General features: G+C 43.5%; 1 protein-coding gene and 1 long non-coding RNA gene across 12 annotated transcripts in view; one reads left to right on the top strand and one right to left on the bottom strand.

Moving 5' to 3' along the window:
• Window positions 1-21055, bottom strand: part of shc2 (SHC (Src homology 2 domain containing) transforming protein 2) — a 112833-nt gene that overhangs the window by 31710 nt on the left and 60068 nt on the right. For all 10 annotated transcript variants that reach the window (XM_039766847.1, XM_039766839.1, XM_039766840.1 and 7 more), the window contains 6 exons: window positions 16766-16836; window positions 5577-5637; window positions 4615-4734; window positions 4254-4307; window positions 4109-4160; window positions 3050-3176 (listed from right to left, as the gene is read on the bottom strand). In XM_039766847.1, the coding sequence (XP_039622781.1) occupies window positions 3050-3176; window positions 4109-4160; window positions 4254-4307; window positions 4615-4734; window positions 5577-5637; window positions 16766-16836 (485 nt within the window). The remainder of the gene's footprint in view (window positions 1-3049; window positions 3177-4108; window positions 4161-4253; window positions 4308-4614; window positions 4735-5576; window positions 5638-16765; window positions 16837-21055) is intronic.
• The window catches only part of LOC120537708, an 88543-nt gene that overhangs the window by 50329 nt on the left and 17159 nt on the right, over window positions 1-21055 (top strand). The window lies entirely within an intron of this gene.

Here is a 21055-nt window from a genome sequence, read left to right as displayed (position 1 = left end):
CTCAAAACCGAAAATGAAACCTGACATTGGGGTCTACTTGGAATCAAAATGAACTATCACTAAGTTGTTGGAAGTTCAAAACGAAACTCCACTGAGGAATAATACGCAACAAAACCGCTGCCATATTTAAAACTGATGAGATGATTGCAAATGACATCCAAATGTTTCACGTAAGCAAAATCTGAGCAAAATTGTCCTAATTAAAATAAATCAAAATAATCAATAAACTTCAAGAAAACACCAAATGAACCAAAACACATGTATAAACCATGTTAATTGTTACAAAAATGAACCCTACATTTGTGAATGTAGAGGGATAATAATAATAATAATAATACATTTTATTTATATAGCGCCTTTCCCATGCTCAAGGCACTTACAGAATATAAGAAAGAACGGCAGGGTATACAGTATATAGCATAGTACAAAGCAAATAAATAAATAAGAAGATTAAGACAGTAAATTCAGAGAAAGCCTAACAGACAACAGAATTGATGGTCTGCACACACACACACACACACAGGTTACATGAGCATCTTGACAGAGAGGTAAACTGAGAGAAGGGAATGAAGTCAAATAGAGCTAAAAGCCTTCCTGAACAGATGAGTTTTAAGTTGTTTTTAAAAGAATTCATGGAGTCAGCTGACCTGATTAATTTCGTAGGTCATTCCAGAGTCTGGGCTATACAGCTGAAGGCCCTGTCACCCATGGAGTGAAGATTAGTGTGGGGCACAACAAGATTGCCAGAATCAGAGGACCTTAGTGGACGGGCAGGCACATAGTGATGGAGAAGGTCACTGATGTAGTTTGGCGAGGTTATTTAAGGCTTTGTAGGTTATTAGTAGGATTTTATATTCGATTCTGTAAGACACAGGGAGCCAGTGAAGACGGAGCAGGATGGGTGTGATGTGCTCGCTGCTGCTGGTTCGAGTAAGGACTCTTGCAGCTGAGTTTTGAATAAGCTGGAGCTGTGATATAAGATTAGAAGGGCACCTGCCAGCAGCGAGTTACAATAATCTATGCGGGATGTGATAAAAGCATGGACAAGTTTCTCAGCATTAGAAAAGGAAGGAAGGAGCGAACACGGATATGTTACGGAGGTGAAAGTAGGAAAGTTTCTTAATGTGATTTATGTGGTGGAGTAAGAAAGGGAGGAATCAAAATGACACCAAGATTCTTTGCAGTAGAGGCAGGTCTGATGAGATCACCACCAAGATGGACTGGGAAGGAGCTCATTTTATTAAGCTGCATTTTAGTCCCAATTTGCAGGAGTTCAGTTTTGTTGCAGTTTAATTTTAAAGAGTTCTGCTCCATCCAGGTTTTAATTTCACTAAGGCAGGTTGTGAGCTGAGAAAGCTCTGATGAAGTTCCACTTTTAACATTGAAGTAGAGTTGAGTATCATCTGCATAAAAATGATAGCCCAGTCCATAGCTACGAATAATATGGCCAAGGGGGAGCATATAAATACAGAAGAGAAGAGGGCCGAGGACAGAGCCCTGAGGAACTCCTTGTGTGACTGGCGCTGAGCTGGATCTGCTGTTACCAAGACTAACAAACTCTTGCCTATCAGTCAGATAGGACTTGAACCACTGGAGGGCAGTGCCAGAGATACCCAGCATGTTCTCCATTCTAGACAGTAGAATGTCATGTCTGACAGTGTCAAATGCTGCACTGAGGTCTAACAGAATTAATATGCTGGTTTGTCCAGAGTCTGCTGCCATAAGCAGATCATTGGTTACCCGTAGCAGAGCAGTTTCACAGCTGTGCTGCACCCTGAAACCAGACTGAAAGGGTTCCATCAAATTATTAGACGATAAGTAATTGGTGAGCTGGGAAGCTACAACACGCTCAAGAGCTTTTGACAGGAAAGGTAAGTGGGAAATAGGCGGAAATTGTTAAGATTGTCAGCATCAAGACCAGACTTTTTTAACATTGGGGTTACAGAAGCGATTTTAAAAGTGAGCGCACAGAGCCAGTGTCAAGGGATGAGTTTATTATTGTTGTAACAGTCGGGATTATGGCATGAAGGCAGGATTTAAGTAGTGTGCTGGGGATGGGGTCCAGTATACAAGTAGTTGGCCTCATCTTACAAAGCAGGTCATTAACAAAGCAGGTGTGGCTGGTGAGAACTTAGAGAAGGAGCTGGATGGAGTGGGAAAACAGGGAGAGATATAAACAGATGATGTATTTACGTTAGTTGAATTATTTAGATCTTTAATTTTGTTACGGAAAAAGTGGAGGAAATCCTCACAGACTTCAGTAGAAGAGGTAGTTGGGCCAGATGCAGGTTCGAGTAGTTTATTAACTACAGAAAACAAAACCCTTGGGTTATCGTGGCCACTTTCTATTATTCTGCCATAGTGGGTGTTCTTAGCAGCAGTTAGTGCTTCTCTGTAAGCTCTTTGGTGGTCAGAGAAAGCCTGGATGTGCACAGTGAGGCCAGTCTTACGTGACATTCTCTCAAGGCGTCGCCAGCTGCTTTCATAGATCGCAATTCTGAGTTATACCAAGGAGCTGAACGTTTAAAGAAACCTCTTTATGTTTTAAAGGAGCTGTTTTATCTAATGCTGAATGAAGGGCTGAGTTATAGTGGTCAACGAGATTATCTAGTGTTGACGGAATAGGTGCAGACAGTAAAAGATCAGAAATGGATCCAGAAAGGATAGAGGGACAGATATTTTTAAGGTTTCTGTAAGAAATTTGTCGTTTACAGGTAAGAGGAGGTAAAGGCAGTGAGACAGTAAAAAATACTGCTTTATGGTCAGAGAGTCCCAAATCAGTGCTGTAAATATTGGCAACAGATAGTCCAGAAGTGCAGATCAGATCCAATATATGACCACCAGAGTGGGTGGGATACCACTTCCACGCTGCTGTTGGGAGACCCGAAATCAAAATCCTGTTGGAAATTATTTAGTCATAGCTCTGGTGCCAGCCCAGCAGGTGAAGTGGCATTCTGATGTCCTTCTAATCCAAGTTCTGATCAGTTCCAGCATAAGCAAACAGTAAAGAAAATCAAGTAGGCCAGAAGATAAGCAGTGAAAGACTCACCGGTCAAGGAAATTGATGACTTTGGGTGGACTATGCATGTACTGCTTGAACTGCAGCTCAAAGGCTTGTCCGATTGTGCTTATGATGCTCTGGGCCAGTCCATCATAGCATTCCAGAATGTGGCAGGCTAAAAGAAAGGTGCAAGATTAGTTGGCTGCTTTAGTCACGAGGTCCAGCACAGCCACCTGCATGGCGGAGCTCTACAGCAGTCAGCAAGTGATGTAGGGGCTTTGAGTCAAAAGTCAGAAATTTGGTGGCTGCCATAAAAGGAAGCTCAAGAATTCAACACTCAATTAATGGTGACATCTCAAAGTATTGGCACCGAAACTAAGCTATAAACAGAGCTGGAGAAAACCAGCAGTGAGTGCTTAAGGGTGGGTAACACTTGAATAATCACCACAGTTAAGGTCTGTGGGACAGGGGGCATCAGGGCAGTGAATTTATGAGGCAGTTCTGGGATATCCATCTAATTGGGGGGAAGATATCATTTGAGAGCCCTGGAGATGGTCAGCAATTATGGAAATTGAAAGCTTTGGGGTAGGTGACATTTGTGTAATCAGTCTATGGGACTGCCAACACTTGTGGTGGATTTATTTAAGAATTCTCCGATGCCTCTCAGTTGGCAAATGGTGACATTTGGAAATCCTGAGAAAGCTAGCTATTGAGAAAAGATGCGGTTTAGAAGTAATCAACATGAATAAGGGCTTTGCGAGAACCAGCACTTGGTAAATGGATTTAATAACAGAATTCTAGAATATCTGTCAGTTTGATGATGGTCTCATGAATGTTTCATGCTTATATTAGGAGACTGTGGGATGTTATGTATTTGTGTAATGATCACATTTGGAGTATTTGGAGATGGTTTTCCTTGGGTACAGACCATCTTTATTAAATCTTTGAAAACCCAGAACTTTTCACATTTAGCAACTCCAGGATACTCATCTCTTGAGCAACAACCACAAGTTTGATGGAAATGTAGCAGTTTAAAAAAAGTAACCAAGTTTTCTAGGATGCCCAAACAAGATGGCAGTAATAATTTCAGCATAATAGAGAACTCACCTCTTTCATTGACTGGGTCCTTAGCCACATACGCCACATAGTCAGGTGTGTCCTGCAGGAGACAAAGTAAAATACATCAGACGTGAGGCACAATTAAAGTAAGACAGCAACACTTAGGGGTATGGCTTCTGCTCCTCCGTCTTACCGTGTCACCTCCAGAAGCAAACGAGATGGACTGCATGGGATGGTTGGCAATAATCTGGAGCAAGGGAGAGAAAATAAGACACAGAGAATGTTAAAGTCCTGGTGACCATGGAGAACGGAGTAGGTGACTAATTCCAGCCCTGCTATGACCTCCGGTGCTGCCTCAGCTGGCCTTGCTGGCAATACCGACAGTCCACTCACAGATGGGAGCTCATACAGTAAAAAAGAATCCAAAAAACTTTTTTGACAATTTGACAAAGAAACAACAGTGTAGCAGTAGATGTCAGGGGGTTTATAAAAACGGGTACTATCTAAATCAGTAATGACTGAAAACTGCCCCATGAGCACATCAAGGGTCTTACCTGTCGTGTTGTTGGCATCATGAGCCTAACTCCCTCCACGGAAATGTTCACCACAATGCTCATCCCAGCAAAGCGAAGATTACTTCTGCCCATGATGGACTGAAGGGTTTTGTTGGCAGCCTAGTGTTGGCAAACGTAGATAAGTGTTAGCACAATTGAAGTGAATTGGAAAAAAGCTCCTGTTCATCCAATGTGGCTACCCCAATATTTCATGACAAATCACATGCTTTTGTTTTTTCTAATATCATTTCTGGGTTTGTTATACCTGATATTGCACAAACAAATATGTGCTATGGTGACATCCTCCCACAAGCCAGCCCAATGACAATTTAGCAGGACTCATCTGCACTCATCAGACCTTCATGCCATCCGGGGGCATACATCTCTGATCAGAGGCCACCAAACAATACCAGTAGTCGGTGAATCAACGACTACACCGTTTACCATTTATGAAGTAAGTGTTGTCCCATCTTTACCGCGCTGACCCTTTCAGTTTAGCACAAACAGCATAAAAATTGGGGGAAGAATCCGTGTAGTCCTGATGCCAATGATTGGAGTTCACTTTTAGGACTTCATACATAAGCACATAATGGCATATACAGTACATCTAACTGGTTTACGTCTTTATGTATAAGTGAAAACTAAGGGTCCTAATTGAGGTGGGGACACTGCACCTAATATATCAGTGCTGTCCTGATTTATGACTTAATGACATTATGATATAGCAGAAAGTCGGGGGCACCGATGCTTTTCAGAGTTGGAGGGAGGCAGGAGGGAAACAATAAAACCAAATATGTCAATGTTGTCCAGTTAGATTTTCAAATATGTCAACCCTCTAAAGGCCTCTTCCCCTACTGGGTACATCACGACCAGTCAAATTGTAGATCACAAAATCTTGCTGTATACTTTTATGAAGAAAGGGTTATAAAAGTTCCCTCCACTCCCCCAAGGCAGCAACGTACCTTTTTCTTCCATGCGCCCTTCACCCCTGGCACAGCTTCATACAGCCTATTAATGGCCTCTCTGCATGGAAACAAGTAAAACAAGAAATCAAACTCCCCTCTGGCCTACACACGAGGACAACTGAGCCCCATCCCACCACCCACCTACTTTCACTAATATTTTGAAATTAAATAAGGACTTTAACATTGACATGACCTCTTGGACTGGAAGTATGCCAGTCTCAACTTTAAAACCTCCTAAAAAACAAAGATCTCCTCTCCCACCCCAATCCTGGAGGCCTAAGGATTACTTATCAAAGAGGTAACTCTGCCCCACATCTTTAATTTCTCTCCAGTTTTTATTTATTTATTTTTTTAGAAAAACTTGATCCATTTGGCCCTGCTGAAAATAAATAAGTGAATAATTAATAACTGGCGCTGCCACCTCGCTTCTTCCAAGATGCCATCCCCTTGTCTGGTTTCAGAAAGCTCATAAGAAATGAATGAAGAATATCTGTGCTGTCCAAAAGTCAGCGGTAAATTGACAGGGCAGAAATCCATATGTGGCAATTATGACCTTAGCCTCATGACCCTGTACTGCCGATCCTCATGCCATCTTTAGCACGGTTGGCCACTAGTCCTGCTGGTATGTGCAATTCTGTTGCATGCTGATGAAACCACCTTTACATGCTGAGGCTTTGGTCCTCTCATGGCACCTAGTGTGTGGCACTGCCCATAAGCCACATCACCCTGCATTCTACAGTGCCTTCCAATCAACCACTGATACACCATATGGGGGCATCCCCTATGCCTGGACTTCAGGGTCCACATCAATGACAGGTTGGACTGGTCCAGGAACACAGAGGAACTATATAAGAAAGGTCACAGCAGGCTCTTTTCCTGTAGAATACTGCGTTCTTTTAATGTGAGTTGTGACATCCTTCACATCCTCTACAACTCTGTGATGGCCAGTGTGGTGTGCTGGGCTGGTAACGTGACTTCAAGGGAGGCCCACATAACCATCAAGGGCAAGTTCAGTTATAAGACACACTCAAGACCCTCTGTGGGGAGAAATGGAGGAGAGAATGAAAACAAAGCTGAGTGTTTCATCATGAATGATGCTGCACATCCTCTTATGAGCCCCGACAAAACCGCGACAGACAAATGAGCGCCGACAAAGCCGCTAACTGTTTTTTGACAAATGCACGCCGACAAAATCGCCACAATAAAATCGCGAGAGAGGCCAAGAGAGTGGAACGTGTACGTGCGCATTATGTACACATTATCTGCTAGGTTATAACTGTTATAACTGCTGATGGCATGCTGCGAACAAATAACTCAGTCGAGGGTGGGCATAACGCGTCGTATACAAAGTGGAATTACCAGCAGTCAGGCAGCCAGCAAGTCTAAATACGCTCAACTATCAAGACGTCTTGCTGCAATTCTTCCTACATATGCAGGGCGTGATCTTAAGGACTATCTGCGTGCATAATATTGACTTCTAAAATAAACATTATATATGCTTTAAACTATTAATTCATATTTAATGAAACTTTCGCGATTTTGACGCCACGTTATAATCGGCACTATTTTGTCGGCGCTCATATGTCTATCGCACAAATGTCGGGTCACACCTCTCTCTGACACACCAACACTAAGGACTTTCAACCAACAAATCATTCAGCACAAGCGTGTCAAGAAACACTACGGGGGCACCTTTATACCAGCTGCAACAACCTGTAAGCTTACTGTGACTTGAATTGCAAAGTCAGAAGTTTTCTTTCTTTTTAGTCATTCTGGTGTGTGTTCAGACTATAGTGTTGCGTATATTTATGTACTTATTTAAAGAGCTTCTGTAAAAAGCCAAGTTTCCCCCTGGAGACAAACAAAGTTCTGTCCACCTAAAGTGCCCAAGGCAGCTTCAGTCATAAGTGGACCTTAAAAGCCACCTAAAAGCTCATCAGAGCAAATGAAAATGAAAGGTTACAGGCCCACCTCTTATATCGAGAAAGGCCCACAATCATCATCGTCCGCAATTCCAGCCTACTGCTGCCCCACTCTTTGATTTTTGGATTTTCAAAGCGTCAAGCGTCATCTCCAACTCAGAAGAGAATATCCCTGACCAAGCTCCTCTTTTAAACAGAAGCAGTTGGTGCATGGTTCATCTTTTTGAGTAATAAAGGGAATTAATTTATCAGTTATTTGCGTTAGCTTCCTCAGTTTTCTTCCATAAGCCAGTGGAGGTGATGGGGGGTGCTGAAGCAACTGCAGTGTGGGAGATACACCCCCGACACACACCCCCCCCACACAACACCAGCATCTTTCAGCATCAGCTACACTGCAACCCCAGGGCTATGATTCTTTATTTTTCTGTTTTCTTATACGTTCAGATTGATCTTTACAGCCCTCAACACCTCAGTACCCAGCCCCCCTAACACACACACACACACACACACACACACACACACTCCAAACCTCGGCCTCTATGATTTTCAGCAGTGTCATCAATAATACATTTGCCTGCACTTATCTCCCTGGCACAGCTCACATTACTCATCGATCACTGACTCCTCTCCACATCGCCGCCCGCCCCCACCACCCCTTTTCTTTGTTTCTCCCTTTGTCCCTCTTTCACTCAGTCTTCACTTTCACTCACTTTAAGTCTTCATCGTATCTTCCCGCTTCTCGTTCTGTTTTTTTGGGTTTTTAGGTGACTGGTTTATATCTTATAATGTCAAAGTCTCCTGCCCTGTCCTCCTCCTTCATTTTTAAAGCAGACTAGAAGAAGAGTAGACTGCAGTGAAATGGAGGTTTGGCATTCCGCTCAAAAAACAAACCCCTGGTTTACAAATCCATTTTTGTTAGCTTCTTGCCTTCAGGCTCGCCACATTGCAACTCCATGTCACAGTCACCTTGAGGAGGGTGCAATGCAATCAGGATGAAATTTAGGGTTTGGGTACCATGGGACAGGCTGACAGTGCTATAGGTTAGTCTGTGTGTCCAGACAGGGAACTGGAGGTTGGACCTGCTTCTCACAGAATCTGTGAGAACATACATAAGAAATGTGACCAACGAGAGGAGACCATTCAGTCCTTTGGGCTCGTTTGTTAAGCTGATAGCCGAAATTTCCCAACATGTCACACCCAGATACGTCTTAAAGGTTGTGAAGGTTTCTGCTTCAGCTACGTTTCTTGAAAGTTGTTACATTTGCTTTTATATGTTTAGTCCGGTGACGAATGCTTGCAGGGACAGGCTTCAGCTTCCCTGCAATGCCACTTAGGACATGTGGGTTTGGAAAATCAATGGATAGATGGATGTTCAGTCAAGTAGTGTAGTATTAAGAACAAAAACAGGCAAGTCAGATGGTGGGGGGTACCACATGGTTCTAAGCTTGAAGAGCAAGGATAGAATTGTCTTTTTAAGTAGTAACACCAGTCAGGAGAGCTGATTCCCCTGTCCAGGACTACTTCCTGCCTTGTGACTGATGCGATTAATTTGGAATAAGTGGATCTGAGAGTGTGATATGATGTGTGAGTGCCGACACGGAAGGACTGGCATCGCCAGCTGGGATGGAGAGTGTTGCCTTACCTGGCCAGGAGGCCATAATGGATGGACAGTACAACGGAAGAAGCAACTTGGCTGGGATGGCTAATGGATGGTATCCCAGTCAGGGCAATTGGCGTGCAGTGGATGGACTGTAACAGTTTATCTTCCAACACAGGGGGTGGCAGAGCTTCTCCGGTCAACTCCTAATTTGGACACCCCCAGGCTACCATTGGACCTGTAGTCTCAAAGAGAAACCCCATCGGGGTTCCTTGGTCTCTCTAGTTTGGGGGGGCATCCCTTGGGCTACGCTCGGTCACTGGACGTACTCTGGGGTCTTGTATAATATATGTCACGTCACATCCATTTGGGGAGTCAACAAACAACAACAAACATTTATTTCTATAGCACATTTTCATACAAACAGTAGCTCAAAGTGCTTTACATAAAGAATAGAAAAATAAAAGACTCAATAAGAAAAACAAAATAAATCAACATTAATTAACGTCGAATAAGAGTAAGGTGCAATGGCCAGGGGGCACAGAAAAAAAAAAACTCCAGACAGCTGGAGAAAAAAATTAAATCTGTAGGGATTCCAGACCATGAGACCACCAAGTCCCCTCTGGGCATTCTACCTAAAGTCAGAATCGGGACGGGTGGAAGGACAGGAAGAAGAAGGAATTGTGCGTGTGCTTGAGAATAACCTGTGTGAAGGCATTTGCTAAAATAAATTATTATTCAAACACGGGACGTGTGATGAGGATGTTGTGTTTAGGACTATGGGGTTCAGTGGTGCCACCTACAGGTCACAGGTGCCTTTGAAAAGGGTTCACTCCCTTGGAAGTTTTTTTTTTTGTTGTTGTATAAACACCGAATCACACTGGAGTTAGTTGGGTTTTTTTTTGACAGATCAACAGAAAAAGACTCTTTAATGTGAAAGTGATCTAAATTAATTACTAATATAAAACGCAAAATACTTCAGCCGCTTAAGTATTGACCCTCATCAAGTCAGTATTTACCGTATATACTTGCAGATAAGTTCTCCCGCAGATAAGTCGGGACTTGATTTTACCGTATAATTTCCTGTATTTTATAATGTCTGCTGTATAAGTCGAATGCGGAAAACTCACGTTATTGATTCAAGAGATTATAATGTGCTAACGCCCGCCTGAGAGAGTAACCATGGCGCACGCGGCCTTTTTATTCTATGTATTGTGCCTGCGTGACCACACGGTAATACCAGAACTATTCCCAAGGGACGTTTGCACTGATCTGTGTTTTTTGTATCTCACACCCTCATACACTTTTATCATAAGAGCATCCCTTATCTACGATGGAGCATTCAATCAGAAGAAAATTTGAAGCTGGTTTTAAGTTAAAAGTTGTTGAAGTGGTGAAAGAAATTGGTAACTGCGCTGCTGCAACATGTTTGATGTGTCTTAAAAACTGATGCAATTTGAGGAGGCAAGAAGATGTAAAAAAATAAAAAATTTAAGTGTCACATTTTTGAACGAGCCTATAAGTCGGGGTCTGATTTTATGATTGATTTTTCAGGTTTCAAGACCTGACTTATACGTGAGTATATACGGTAGTTGATGAATATTTGTCAGTCCTGATAACCTTCAGTCTGTGCTCAGGTCTCTCTCTTTCTCTATCAACTTTGCACATCTCCACAATGCCATTTTTCTCCTTTTTTCTTTCCAAAACTGTTCAATCTCTGTCAGGTGTCACGTCGATTTTGAGTGGACAGCCTTTGACAAGTCGAGTCACAAAATCCAACTTGGACTGAGATGTGGACTCTGACTCGGCCACTCCAAGACATTCACAATGTTATTTTGAGGCCATTCCTGTGTAGTTTTGGATTAATGCTTCAGGTCGTTGTATTGCTGAAAACAAATCTTCTTCTGAGGTCCTAGCAAACTTCATCAGGTTTTCCTCCAGGATTTCATCGTATGTTGCTCCATTCATTTTACTCTCACGAGCCTCCCTGGGCCTCCTGCAGAGCAGCATGATGCTGCCACCGCCATGCTTCACAGTCAGGGTGGTGTGTTTTTGAGAATGTTGTAATGTGACGTGGTGTTTAGCCTGACGGTCAAAAAAGTAAACTTTAGCTGAGATGTACGGTAATTTTTATTCTCTTTGCACATGAACCTTTGACTTGTGAAGCCCTCAGACAACAGTTGTTGTCTACACCGTCTCTTCACTCAGATCCGCTGTAGCTTGTAACTCCTTTAGAGTTCTCGCAGTCCTCTTGGTGGCCTCCTTAATTCCTCTTCTTCTTGCAAGATCACTTGGTTTTTGTGAACGTCCTGCTCTTGCAGATTTCCATCTGTGCCACAGTCTTCCCATTTCTTTATGATGGATTCAACTGGATATTCCGTGATTTGTCTCTGTCCCCTAACTTGTGCTTTTCAATCCCCTTTTCGTGAACTTCCTTGTTGTATTCCTCATTGTGTAGGTTAGTCCACCATACTGACTCACCAGAAGTTGGTTCTTCAACATACAGGGATATTTATACTGCAATCAATGAAACCCCAGACAGGTGACCTCCATTGAGTTATTGAAGGGACTTCTAAAGGCAATTAGCTGCACTCATGTGGATTTAGGGCTGTCATTGTAATGACAGTGAATACTTACGATAATTCATATTATAATTGGAATTACTTTAGACCACTTGGCAGAGATCTCATTTTCATTTTGACAGTTAAGGGTCTTACTCTGTTGATCAATGTCAAAAAAACTTCAAATTAAATCCACTGTGATTCAATGTCACGCGACAAAGCATGTGAAAATTTCTAAGGGAGTGAATACTTTTTTATAGACACCGTATTTATTGTTGCTATTTTTGTGGTAGACTGCACACAACACCTGCAGCTTCTTTGATGTTCACCAATAAACCTGATTGCAGATTCGAGTTCACATTGTTGATTGGTCAGGTCTACAGAGGACAGTGACATTTTAAATTTCAGGTCTGACCAGCATGAACACATTGCTTGCCTCTCCATACAACTCCATTTGATTTGATAGAAAACACAAATCGGTTCATCTGATGTGCCCCTTACCCCTGTTACATGTGCATGTGATATACTAGTCATTAATACTCCAGAAGGCAAGCTTAAAATAATAATAATTCATTACATTTATGTAGCACTTTTCAAACTGCTCAAAGCACTTCAGTGAGTGAGGAGGAGCCGCTTCAGCCACCACTAATGTGTAGCGTCCACTTGGATGATGTGACGGCAGCCATTTTTGTGCCAGCACACTCAGTACACATGAGCTGTTAGGTGGTGAAGTGGTGGGAAAGATAGCCAATTAGAGACAGGAGATTATTAGGGGCACAGAATGACTAGGCTGAGGTGGACAATTTAGTCAGAACATCAGGATTCACCCTACTCTTTATGAAGGATGCCCAGAAATCTTTAAAGATTACAGAGAGTTATGACCTCCAATTTATGTGTCATATGAAGGATGGCACCATTTTTACAGCACTGTGTCCCTGTCACTGCATTGGAGCATTTGGATCCACATTCAGACCACAGGGTAAGCTAGGCGCCCCCTGCTGGCCTCACCAACACCTCATCCAGTAGCAACCCAAGCTTTTTCTTAAGGGGTCTCCCATCTAAGTACTGGCTGGGCCTGAACATGCTTAGCTTCAGGAGGATGACCTCTCTTGAAGTGCATGTGGTATGGCTGCTGAATAAAAGATCATGCTCCTTTCACTGTCACTTACTTATTCTAATGAAGGTCACAATGGCATCATTCCAAGCTAAACTGTTTAGGCCCAATCCTTATCCAGATCCCCCTAATAACTCAGAGGAACTCCTTATACACTCAAGGGAAATTCTAACTACATGCTTAATGCTATCTCGACTGGCTGGCTCCACTCATCGACCAACATATTGGTTCAGCAGCACCAGTATTGTAGACTTTGTACCGGACTATAGTGCTGAAGCAAGATCTCAGTCTGTGGATAAAGCTGTCCATTTAACAGTCCCCTATGGTCCTGTCTTGCTATATGGTTGAGAGACATGGACACTATCCAGTGACATGAGACTAAGACTGGACTCCTTTGGTACTGTGTCTCTTCAGAGAATCTTTGGGTCCAGCTAGCTTGTCTTTGTGTTGAATGAAATTATTTCAGAAGCCAATTTATGTCATGTTAGGCTGTTGCAAAGGGGAGTGTGGCGCTCCTGATATCTCTACAAAAGGACAAAGTATCAAGTCTTTAGAGTCCTGGTGCTTCCTGTCTTGCTATATGCTATGGCACTACAGCCATATGGTGCAAATCCCCAAGGGTGATCCAGCTCATAGCATCCTCATTGTTGAGGACCCGAGCGGCTGGACCAGGTCAAGCCATGTAACACCTGGCTGCAACAGATAGAGGGTCATTTCCAGAGGGTGGGACTGGACCTTGTGTCTGCCAAGGGGGTTGCCAATCAGGATCCCGAGCTGTATTGTTGTGTGGTGGGTGCGGCAACATACTGTACCAGTGCATGCTACCCAACCTGACCTGACCTATGGTCCTGAGCTCTGCTTATCGACTGAAAGATTGAGATCTCAAGTAGAAGCTGCTGAAATGAGGTTCCTGCTCAGGGTTGCTGGGATTATTCTCCATGACAGGGTGAGAAGCACTGCAGTACACGAGGACTTTGGAGTAGAGCTGTTGCTTCTTGGACCCTGTTCAGCTCGTGCTGCACTTCAGCTGTGGCCCCACTGGACTCGTGACGCCACTCTTCACAAAAGCTACTATTGTGCCAAACAAAATGGATGTAAATGATGAAAGTTTTTAACTAGAGGTGTTTCCCCATTGAGTTCCTGTTTGATGTGGGCTCTGGTCCACCTGTAGTCTATGGCCACTTTTGTGTGCTGTGTATGAAAGAAAATAAAGGTGATCAAAGGATAATGTAATTATGGTGCAGTGTGTTTGTGAGTTCACAGGGGGCCCTCCTGCCTAATTGCTCTGAAGTGATCACGAGTTCACACAGGAAATTATTGTTTTGATGCGGTGCATGGCGCAATGCACCAGGGAGGCAGCTATGATGTAAAGTGTGGTGCTCCAATTTCACCTAAAACTCTCCAAAGTCCAAACTGCTAACAGCTTTGTAAGATGGCGCCAGTGCTTGTGGTCAACCAATCAGCACAACTCATTGCCTGAGCCCCACCCACAATAGTTCCTGGTTGAACGAAAAGTACACACCCTGGAGTAGGACGCTAAAATAAAAGTACCATTAACTACAAATGGCCCGTACTCCTGCGGTGGGAATGCGGCAGTAGTTTCTGAAGAGTCCCTGGTTCCTGAAAAGTGAGAAAGCACCTAGTGGTGCCCACAGCAGCAATGATCAGCATGCCAACACAAGCTGAGACGAGTCAGAAGCTGCACTGTCACCATGGCCTCCTTGAAGGTGTTCCCAAGTAGGTGAAGAACATGAAAAAAAGGGACACTGGAGCTTCAGGGGAGATTTTGTAAAAAAAAAAGAATATACTGTTCTGAACACAGGAGGACGTTTTACAACTAACCGAAAAGTGTAACAGCAAGTCAGTGAGCAACTGAGGACAAAGGACCTTTAGATAGGAATGTGGGTTAAAGGTGGCAGTGCTGTTTACCAGCCTCAGTCTAACTGGCTGACCAGCAGGTCACAAAGGGACACACTGAGGAGCAGGGGGGAGTGTGATGATCTGAGGGTAACTTGTAGCAGTGGTAGGCTAAGCCATCATGCCGTTTGCAAAGAGCACAGGAAGGGCCTCACAGACAGATGAATATTATAGTGGGAATTATTCGGGACTTGCTGAGTGGCTATGCTACCCTTCATTCTGTCAGACCTCCAAAGTCATACCTAAAGCAGCAATGCACCCATTGTTACCTCCAGCCGTATTGGAGCCTGAAAGTCATCCATGCATCCCCCAGCACCCCATTCTGCCCCATTTCCAATTAGTGCCTTCTAAAGACAGCACGGGCAATCTCTTTGAAAGCCAATTCTTGAGAGAGACTCCAGTCTGAAAGCTTCCCAGAATTCAGGCTCTAATTGGCCTGACTGCCCTCCTCTCAGCTCCTTGATGGCTTTAATGGAAATTGCTACAGCACAGTCACAACACACACACACGCGAACGCACACTCCCACACCAAGCCGATAACACTACTTAGGCTGATGCTGATCGATGGTCCACCCACAAGTTTTTAATAGCTGCCTTCTAAACATTTAAAGTGTCTTCGTCTCTGACTTCAAACTGTGCAGAAGAGCGCCACCTTGTGGCCTGGGGTGTTTAGCCTCAATCATCATCCTTACAAGTTTGACATAAGGTCAGGTCAGGTTGGGGAGTGTGCACTGGCACAGCACATTGCCTCACCCACCACACCACGAAACAGTTCGGGATTCTGGTTGGCAACCCCCCCAGGCAAACATGCAGTCCAGTCCCACCCTCTGGAAATGACCCTCTATCTGTCGCAGCCAGGTGTTACATGGACGTCCCCTAGACCTGGTCCAGCCGATCGGGTCCTCAACAATGAGGATCCTATGAGCCGGACCACCCTTGGGGATTTGCACCACATGGCTGTAGTGCCATGCGCCATCTGTTGGAAAGACAATGCAATGCATTTTATTACTACAAATGTTTGTGATGTGCCATTGGCTGGAATAACAAATGCAATGTATTTTATTACTATATGCATTACAAAATACATTCCAAAAGATGGTTCACTGCAAATGTTAACACTAAGGTCGACTTACTACTAAGTAAAAAATATGTGGTTTGGGATGTTATGAGCATACAACTGGATGATCGGACATGTGGATTATGTGACACAAGTAACATAAAAATTATCAACGTTTTGACATTGTTTTCTGTTGTTCAGTGTTGGTCACCATAGGCTTATATTATATCAGAAACTTATATAATTCACTGAATACTTCCATAAAATGGTTTCAAATACTAAGATGCTCAGCAATCTGTATGGACTGGCAGGGGAACCAGAATAAATCTGCAAGATCCCACCACGAAGAACTGGAAGAGGGGGTTCCTTTGATTGATACAAACTGAAACATAAATGGTCCTCACCTGCATTCACTGGAATTTGGAGTCAGCAACGCCTTAGTTTAGGTACTGCAAAAATCATCTATTACTCATTTATTATTATGTAAGGAGACCTTAACAAATGCTCCTTTTATTGTATTATAATCCTTCTAGGCCCTTTTTGCATCTAGCTGGGGATTTTTGAAGGTGTTTTACACCCCTAGTGGGCATTACTGGAAGTGCTTTTGTAACTTTAGGGAACTTTGGAATGTCTAATTCACAGCAGGTATCCACCAGGAATGAGTACAAAATAAACCCACAGTTATTCACACAGTGCTGAGCCGCACTCTGGTCATGTGTGCAAAAGCAGGGTGGCGAGGCTACCATCCCACTAAGCACAATCACGTTTCCCTTTCTCAACACATTTATCAGAATATTGTAAACTTTTTCCTTCACTTTTTCCCTTTGAGGTGTTCATGCACCCACCCACAGACTCTGATCATAGGAAATGCATTTATTTATAACGAGTAGGTTATCACAAATACATCGCTAACTATTGGCCTCTTCTGCAAAATTCACAAGCAGTCCATCTGCTGAGCTGTCCAGTAGAGTTAACCCACCTCAAGAGCAGTGACCAGGTGGTCTAGACGACTAGTTACCTTGTGACTTGTGTCCTTGTGCTGAAATCCAGGGATCTCATGGAGCGGAGGACCTCGATGCATCCCATGTACTGTGGACAGAGCACAGATAAGAATCTGGTCAGTTTGAGATGCAGCGGCAGCAGCAGCCGTTCATACCGTACCTGAGCTAGCAGGCCCAATAAGCCATGTGGCAATGCTTTCACCCAGCAACCGTGGTCAAAAAGAGAAACTGCAAAGGCTGCAGCTAATCCATGGAGGAGTTTTTCCTTTATCCTGAAAACCATACTAAATTATCTTTATTAAAGAAATTCTTTGAAAACAAACAGAAAAACATATGGTTTGTGCGACAACCTGCCAGGACATGATGAAAAGGCCGACTTAGGTGACTCAAATCATTTCCAAGGGATACAATATGAAAAAGAAGAATAAACACCAACAAGTACCATGAAATAATAGAAATGACAAAGAGATCAATTTGTGAAGCACAACTAAGGGCCATCAGTGACAAGAAATAGTTGTCAAGTTATCCTTCAGTGACAGGATTAAAGTGCATGGGCCCCACTGAAGGGCAGGAATACATCTTAAACAAATAAACTAGGGGCCATTCAATAGACACCATGGCATCTTCCAGTTGGGCATGAATGCTAAGCGTTCTCCTCAGTGATAAAAATAGTCTGTAACTGGGAAACAGATTTGCTAAAGCTGCCTTAAAATCAGGAAGCATTGTAATTTTGTACATACAGTATGTGTTCTACATCCCTTATGGTCACACAGTGAGTTAGTGGGTTGAGGGACAGGAATAAAGATGACCTACTGAACGACACAAATATATACCAAAGGAACCAGATGAAGGGCCAGAGATAGAGTACAGAACGCGAAATGTTATCGGGTCTCTTGAGTTGTTAAATGTCAAAGGCCCCTTCTGAGTAAAAAATGCCAAGTAATTCTGCTCAGAGCCTCAGGTACCAAAGGGACACCCTACATGGCATGAATCAACACTCCAGGACACTGCTGATTCTGAATCGTGCCTGAGGCTGGACTGAAAAGCTGAATCGGTGGACAACACCCCCACTGGTCCAAGAGGTGTGTCAAGGACCACCGCATTACTTAGATTCTAACTGAGCAACAAGCCCACTGGCCCAACAGGTGTGTCTGTGATGATGCGGGTTCTGCTCCAGGCTCCCGTCTCCATTTTGAGAGCTCTTGAACCCGACAGCGTCAGTAATGTCACCGGATGAGCTGAGAAGTGAGGACATCACGAAACAATGGGGATGGTGGAAAAAACAAAAAAGTACAAAAGTGCTTTTATTAAAAACAAACCAAAAACAAACAGTGACCAAATAATTAGTGCAGTCAAATGTTCATTAAATAAATAATCCAATAAAAAGATAAGAATCCCAAAAGGTTAAAACACTAGAATTAAAACCTGCAGCAATCATTGGGGCTACAGCAGCCAGACACAGCTCCTTCCCAGCCTCACTTAAGGTTTTCTCAGCCAACGAGACTTCAGCCGCCGCGGTCCTCTCTCTACCGACCCCCTTCTTAGCTGTGTCTGCTAGACCTCTCAGGGTCGGTTGTCCTCCCATCTTCCTTCTCGCACAAGCAGTCGTCCCTCAGATCCCTAGGGCGGACTTCTCCTTGATCGTTATCCACTCTCCCATTCAGTAGGCACGATCCGTCCCCTTGAGCGCCAATCACTCACTCTATCCAGGACCCCTGATCGCGCTGACCTTCCTTTTCCTCAGCTGGCTGGCTGGCTCATCCATTCTCTTGCACTACCCCCAATTCTGCTCTCTCGCTCTCCAGTCTTTCTCTTTTCCTTTTTATTCTTTCTGCCTCATGCTTCTTCTATTTATTACGGGGACATGGCTCAGGTGTGGCGATTAGCATCAATTATGGATGACTCCTCACCTGTGCACTTAAGTGAGGACCGCCAACAACATGAGCGCCCAGGAACCGCTCAGGCCACACTACCACGCCCCCGTCTTTAAGCCGCGAGTGCGGTGATTATCTGTTTAAAAAAAGTGGCTTTTTTGATCTGAGCTGTGGACCCGCTACACCCCAGTGTCAAGGACCACAGGATTCTCATTGGACAACACCCCCTGGTCCAACAGCTGTGTCAAAGACCACTAGATGACTTAAGTTCAAAGATAATAGGCCATCCTGTGTCTCTGTCATCCCATCCATAGAGAGGCCATGCCAGGTTTCTGCCATTACATCCGTAGAGGCCATTCTGGAGAACAAACCATGCCAGTTCAGAGAACAATCAACATATTAAGACACCTTGTAATCTAAACAAGCGGGATGAACTGCTTATTATGCAATTTATATAGTGGTATTATTATAATGCTCTGCTTATGAATAATATTACCATATCCCTATTATACAAGGTGAGACACAAAAATAACCGAATTGGTAAAAAAAAAAAAAAATTTATTGATGAATTACGGTATTCTAAACATGGTCACCTTCGATATACTCCCCCCTCCTGATCTCTACACCGCTCCTGACGTTATCTTCCATTGATTGAAACAGTGCCAGAAGTCTTCTTGCTTGAGGCTCTTCGACAGGTTTGCCGTTTCTGTCTTCACTTCATCCATTGAAGAAAAATGTGTTCCCTTCAGGTCACTTTTGATTTTCGGGAACAAGTAAACATCACTGGGAGCTAAATCGGGTGAATAAGGAGGATGATCGAGGACAGGAATGTTTTTGACACTCAAAAACTGCATTACGGAAAAAAAAGAGAAAATTTGCAGGAAATTTGATGTTGATTTGCTGTTCGATTTTTTCACCCGATATTATCGCAGCAACCCGTGTAGCTATTGTTGTGTAAATGCTGAGTGGGCTATTCACAGGATATACTTAGCCGGCTGGCGGTTTGAGAGGGCATGTAGGAGGGGATATAGTTCTATGATTCACGTTCGGCCGATCTCCTGATGGTTTTCCAGGAAAGCCCCAAGCCCAGTCTGGTTATTTTTGTGTCTCACCTCGTAGTACCCTAATTTCCTGGGGTTATAGATGTAAAAGAAAAGGAGAAATATTGAAGTACAATAGCAGACGGCCCTGACAGTGGCCAGGCTGATAAGAATTAATATACAAGGGCTATAGTTTGGGTCATTTTGCTCAGGTCTTCATAATAAAGAATGTAAAGAGAAGAACAGGGTCACCCTAGAATGATACAATTACAAAACTGTGATTTACAGAAGTATCTCCTAACTATCTTCCTACTTAGGATTCCTTCAAGTGTCATTAATGCCCAGGGAGATGCCTAGATATAAAGCCTAAATGATAAAAGAGACAAAATTATACCAACAAATACAGAAGCTGAAGCTTCCCTGAAAAGTGACACAACAAGGATCCACAATAGCCGCTCTAAGGGCACCGAATAGATACCCAGGGACACCCTCAAAATGCCCATAATTATCGCTAAGTGACAACAATACTATAAAGGGCTGTTTTTTAAGTGATAAGAACAAAAGACAAAGACTCGCCTCGACTGCTAATGACATGAGATGCCCCTTTGGACTGAAGACCCTGCTTTAGTCCAGCACAATGAGGCCCGAGCTGCTGACTAGCTGTGCATACTGCTGCTCTGTTGGTTACCCTTGGGCCGGTGATTAACTGACCTGGCATCCCATCCAGGGCTTGTACCTGTCTTGTGCCCTGTGGTACTGGATTATCATGCACCTGCTAATGGATAACCCTGGTACATAAAACAGGCAAATGAAGAATCAGGCGTCATACGGGCCTTTGCTTTGCACCAATTTCTCTAGCCTTCGGCATTCACTCCTTCTGCAGCAGGCATCCTGTTACATTATGGAAATGTATCTGCCTACCAAGAAAAGCGTCACACCCAGAAGGTGAAGAACAATCAGAATGGAAACTTCACCATGTTGGGCGTGTGGATTATTAAATATGCATGGCTTTTATACTCGCGACCAACAGCTGTCCAACCCTAAGAAAATAGCAGGTGACACATGGTGGCCATACAGATATACTGTGACAGTGGGATGATTCAGGGGATTAGAGTTATGGGGAGGACTTGGGAGGCCCAGTGGAGCACATGACAGTGTCTATGTCGTCTTTTACCCCCACGTAACACCCATCACGATGTAGCAGGTAACATTTCAGACCACCAACTGTGCAGAGTTCTCAAGTTCAGACATAACTCACAGGTATATTTCAGCTGGGGTCAAGGATGTTTGCTGCATGTTCTTTTTGTTAGTTTTCAGATATTATTTTTCAAATTATGTTAGTAATTGCTTTTGTTTTGTCTGTGAATTAATGTAATATTATGATTTTATTGTG

The sequence above is a fragment of the Polypterus senegalus genome, chromosome 10 (genome assembly GCF_016835505.1).
Source record: "Polypterus senegalus isolate Bchr_013 chromosome 10, ASM1683550v1, whole genome shotgun sequence".
Lineage (NCBI taxonomy): Eukaryota > Metazoa > Chordata > Cladistia > Polypteriformes > Polypteridae > Polypterus > Polypterus senegalus.
The sequence above is the reverse complement of the archived record's forward strand: the minus strand, read 5'-3'. Positions and strand labels throughout refer to the sequence as shown.